The 3591-nt window shown below is 40.7% G+C and overlaps 1 protein-coding gene across 1 annotated transcript; it reads right to left on the bottom strand.

Annotated features, from left to right (window-relative positions):
- Window positions 1–755: 755 nt before the first annotated feature.
- Window positions 756–3291, bottom strand: LOC110521740 (proteasome subunit alpha type-7). The gene is made up of 7 exons (XM_021599566.2): window positions 3005–3291; window positions 2491–2617; window positions 2212–2336; window positions 1855–1977; window positions 1521–1640; window positions 1218–1280; window positions 756–1117 (listed from the first exon to the last, which is right to left on the bottom strand). Exons 1-7 carry the CDS (start codon window positions 3104–3106, stop codon window positions 1022–1024), a joined length of 756 nt encoding a protein of 251 aa, XP_021455241.1. The 5' UTR covers window positions 3107–3291; the 3' UTR covers window positions 756–1021.
- Between the last annotated feature and the right edge of the window lie 300 nt (window positions 3292–3591).

Raw genomic sequence — 3591 nt, 5'->3', positions numbered from 1 at the left:
TATAATCCGTTTTTTGATATCCCACACCTGTCTGGTGGATGGATTATCTTGGCAAATGCTCACCAACAGGCATGTAAACAAATTTTTACACAACATTTTTGATAAGCTTTTTCTATGTATGGAATATTTCTTGGATATTTTATTTCAGCTCATGAAACAGCTCATTTTGTTCAGTGTATAATAATAATATTTTGTTGCACTGTAGACTACGAATATAGGACCCCAAGTTTAACCTGACCAGGTCATGAGATAAGGAAAAACTCCCAAGCCCCAGAAAAGACACATACAAATTGCCACACCTCTTTAAAACCTGTGGTGAAACTGACTATAGAATATTACAATGCAATCTTTGATGAATGATGTAATGTGATCTGTCATCTTACATTATTTAGACGTGTACAGTGGTTTTGTAATGTGTTCTTGCCTGACTAACAAAAAAATTCTATAAACTGGTTTCCAGAATTGATGCTGCCTGCAAGCCAAGCATCCCCAAAGGTGAGCACATGAACCATATTCAGTTTCACTATAGAAATTCTGGAAAGACTATGTGCAAATAATAGGTACCAAAGGTACGCTACACAACTAAATTGGCCAATGCTATCCCATTTGCAAAAAATGCGTAACAATTCTCATCTCTTGGTTCTATTCTATTTGCTATTTAGAGTAAGCACTTGCATACAGATCAATTCCTGAGGGGGAAAGTTGTTTTTTTGTTCTCAATCCTTGATAACATGTAAATGAGACATTTGCGTCAATTGAAAATACAAAAAGGTGAATATTTTATTGTTCAATATTACATTAATAAACCACATTATTTTTGGAGTCAAATGCTTCAGTTCAGGGTAATGTGCTAACATAAGTGAACAGAATGGTCATAGCTAATGTAACCACACTACAAAAGAAATGGAGACAGGAGTGTGTGTTGTTGGATACAGTGGGTATTGAATGCAGTCACCCTGAATTGAAACGTATCCTATCCTCACACAAAGTGAAAACAGGTGATGTGAAAGACCAATTTGATTTATGTTGATTTCTTCTGCTTCTTTTTCTCTGCCTCCTCTTCTTTCTCCTTCTCGATTTCAGTCACAAGGGTTTCAATTTCTTTAGACTCCAAAAGCTGAGAAATATGTACAAAACAGGGAATTAGTAATGATTACCAAATCCATCCATCCAGAGAATAAATCAGTTAACTGCTTTTGAGCTATTAGTGCGTGTACCTTCAATGACTGATTTCTCCTGATCACAGCCAGCTCAATGTTCTTTCCTCCTGACTGGACGACCTGTGAGGATAGGGTCAGGAGGTCAGCATGCTGTTGTTCATTACCATCAACCACCATGAGTGACTTAGTTGCTCGATTTACACTATAGAACCGACCCAAACCATAGTTGCCGGCGTAGATATTTTAATTTCAGAGTCCTTTCCAGCAACTATAGTGGACACGTAATCAGGTTAGCCTAGTACAGCTCGTCTTGGCCATATAGTGTGGATCAGGCAAGTGCTGGTGCTTGCACTAGCCTACCTCCAAAAGGGCTTTGATGGCCAGCTTTATAGCCTCGTTGTCAGTGGCGATGGACTCCTCTGTGTAGTTCTTCTCCAGAAACTCCCGGACAGTCTTTGCACTGCGACCGATAGCATTAGCCTGCAGAAGAGTAGATGGAGAGGTTACCAACAAAAAAAGCTAAGCAAGTAACCTTACAAAACAGTTTGACTGATTAAACCACACATCCAAGGCAATATACTACACCATTTCTTAAAAACCCCAAATAGGTTGAATAAAGCCAGTACTAGTGTGGGCACGTGTGTTCTGCTTTCTATCCATAAAGCCAGACATGAGGCCACTGTCTGCCACACACCTTCCAGGCATGGTATGTTCCAGACGGGTCGGTTTGGTACAGCCGTGGGGTTCCATCACAGTCGAAGCCCACGATTAGAGCAGAGATACCGAAGGGTCTTCGTCCGTTACTCTGCGTGTAGCGCTGGAGGAGGGGGGTTAAGAGAGAGATACATTCTTACTCAAGGTGTTTGTGTGTGAGAAAATGCCAGGGTCATGTTCATTAGGCACCAAATGGTAGAGAAGTGAAACAGAGATGACTACCACTACGAAACTTACTTTCATTTTCTGTTGCAAAGTGTCTGACAGCGTGCCCGAATGAACACTTGAGTAGAGTGTGGCAATGACACATTTTCATACCAGTGTCGATGCAGCCTACCTGTTTGAGTGTAGCGATGTGGCGTGTGATATACTCCACCGTAACAGGGTCCTCTACAGTGAGCCTGTGGCTCTGACACTCTACCCTGGCTCTGTTGATAACTATACGAGCATCTGCCGTCAGACCTGGAAGGTCAGGAGAAAGACAATATTAGACGTGTCATACATTTCAGGCCTATTACTCAAAACCAACACAAAACACCTACTCTTCCACACACTAAAAAGCAGGCATTGCATCTGAAATACACAGCACAGGCTAAATGATAACTATTCCCATTACCTGCAAATGCCATGCACACATGATCATCCAGTGCACAGATCTTGCGTACAGTCCTCTCCTCTTGGAGTTTAGCGACAGACTTTTTCTCAACACCCAGAACGACAATGTCTTTACCACGGATGCCAACCTGTACACATTAAGAAGAATGCTTAGTCTGCATAGCTTCATATGAGATTATACTGATAGCATTTTTCTGAGATGAGCATAAAGACGACCTGTTCGGCAACTTTAGCTAGCTGGGATAGTTGGCAGGTTAGCAACAACATGCAAGTCATGCTGGCCCCGATGTGTAAGTAACGTTAACTATCTGCTAACTATGTAACTAGCTAGCTTGAAAATGAGCAAGATGCTTCTCTGCAGCAAAAAAACAACAATCCACTGTCAATTCGACTTCACAAAGCAACTGAAGTATCTTAGTTAAGACTGGAAACCAAACGCAACTTCAAGTAGCTAGCTAACGTTAGCTAACTAGCTTGCCTAGTTAAGCTAACTAACGTTAGCTAATAACACTCACCGCAGTCGAGCCTTTTTTCACAGCCTCTTGCGCATATTCCACTTGAAACAGGTGTCCATCGGGGGAAAAGACCGTTATAGCTCTATCATATCTAGCGGCCATATCTAACTACTAAGAAAAGTTAAATAAATAAAAAATACGAAGTGTTCACCTGTTAGCTAAACAACCCGCTAAGGCTTTGGACCAATGACAACTTTGGAATGGTACCAATTTGCGCATGCGCTGGTATGGAAACGCTGAAAGGGCGGTGCGTTTGATCCCATCACGTCCGTTCCACCAGCAAGAACAAGCAAGACTAAGCAGGCATAAGGCCGTGACCTCCGTGATTTTCCTTCAAAATACAAGTCTGGAATTAAGATCGTGAAAAATAATACAAGTGGTCGAAATTCGTAAAATTTTTATGATGAAATGTTAGCAGACTTAGTTTAACAATATGAAAAAATAAATGAAGTGAATTGCCTTTATAGCACAAATTATATTATAGCATTGACCTTATTGTTGACAGCATTAAAAGTAATGATTACTAGACGGTTGTCATGGTAACAACAGTTACAAGGCTACTATTCATAATAATAGTAACAATCTTG

This window comes from Oncorhynchus mykiss, chromosome 30 (genome assembly GCF_013265735.2).
Source record: "Oncorhynchus mykiss isolate Arlee chromosome 30, USDA_OmykA_1.1, whole genome shotgun sequence".
In the NCBI taxonomy this organism is placed as follows: Eukaryota; Metazoa; Chordata; class Actinopteri; order Salmoniformes; family Salmonidae; genus Oncorhynchus; species Oncorhynchus mykiss.
The sequence above is the reverse complement of the archived record's forward strand: the minus strand, read 5'-3'. Positions and strand labels throughout refer to the sequence as shown.

Bases quoted from the DNA above. Each gene is read 5' to 3' on its own strand.
- LOC110521740 (XM_021599566.2), bottom strand. From the start codon at position 3,106: ATGGCCGCTAGATATGATAGAGCTATAACGGTCTTTTCCCCCGATGGA. The intron at 1,641-1,854 runs GTGTGTGGCAGA...ACTCTTCTGCAG, and splicing joins GAACATACCATGCCTGGAAG to GCTAATGCTATCGGTCGCAG. The intron at 1,281-1,520 runs GTAGGCTAGTGC...CTATCCTCACAG, and splicing joins CCATCAAAGCCCTTTTGGAG to GTCGTCCAGTCAGGAGGAAA.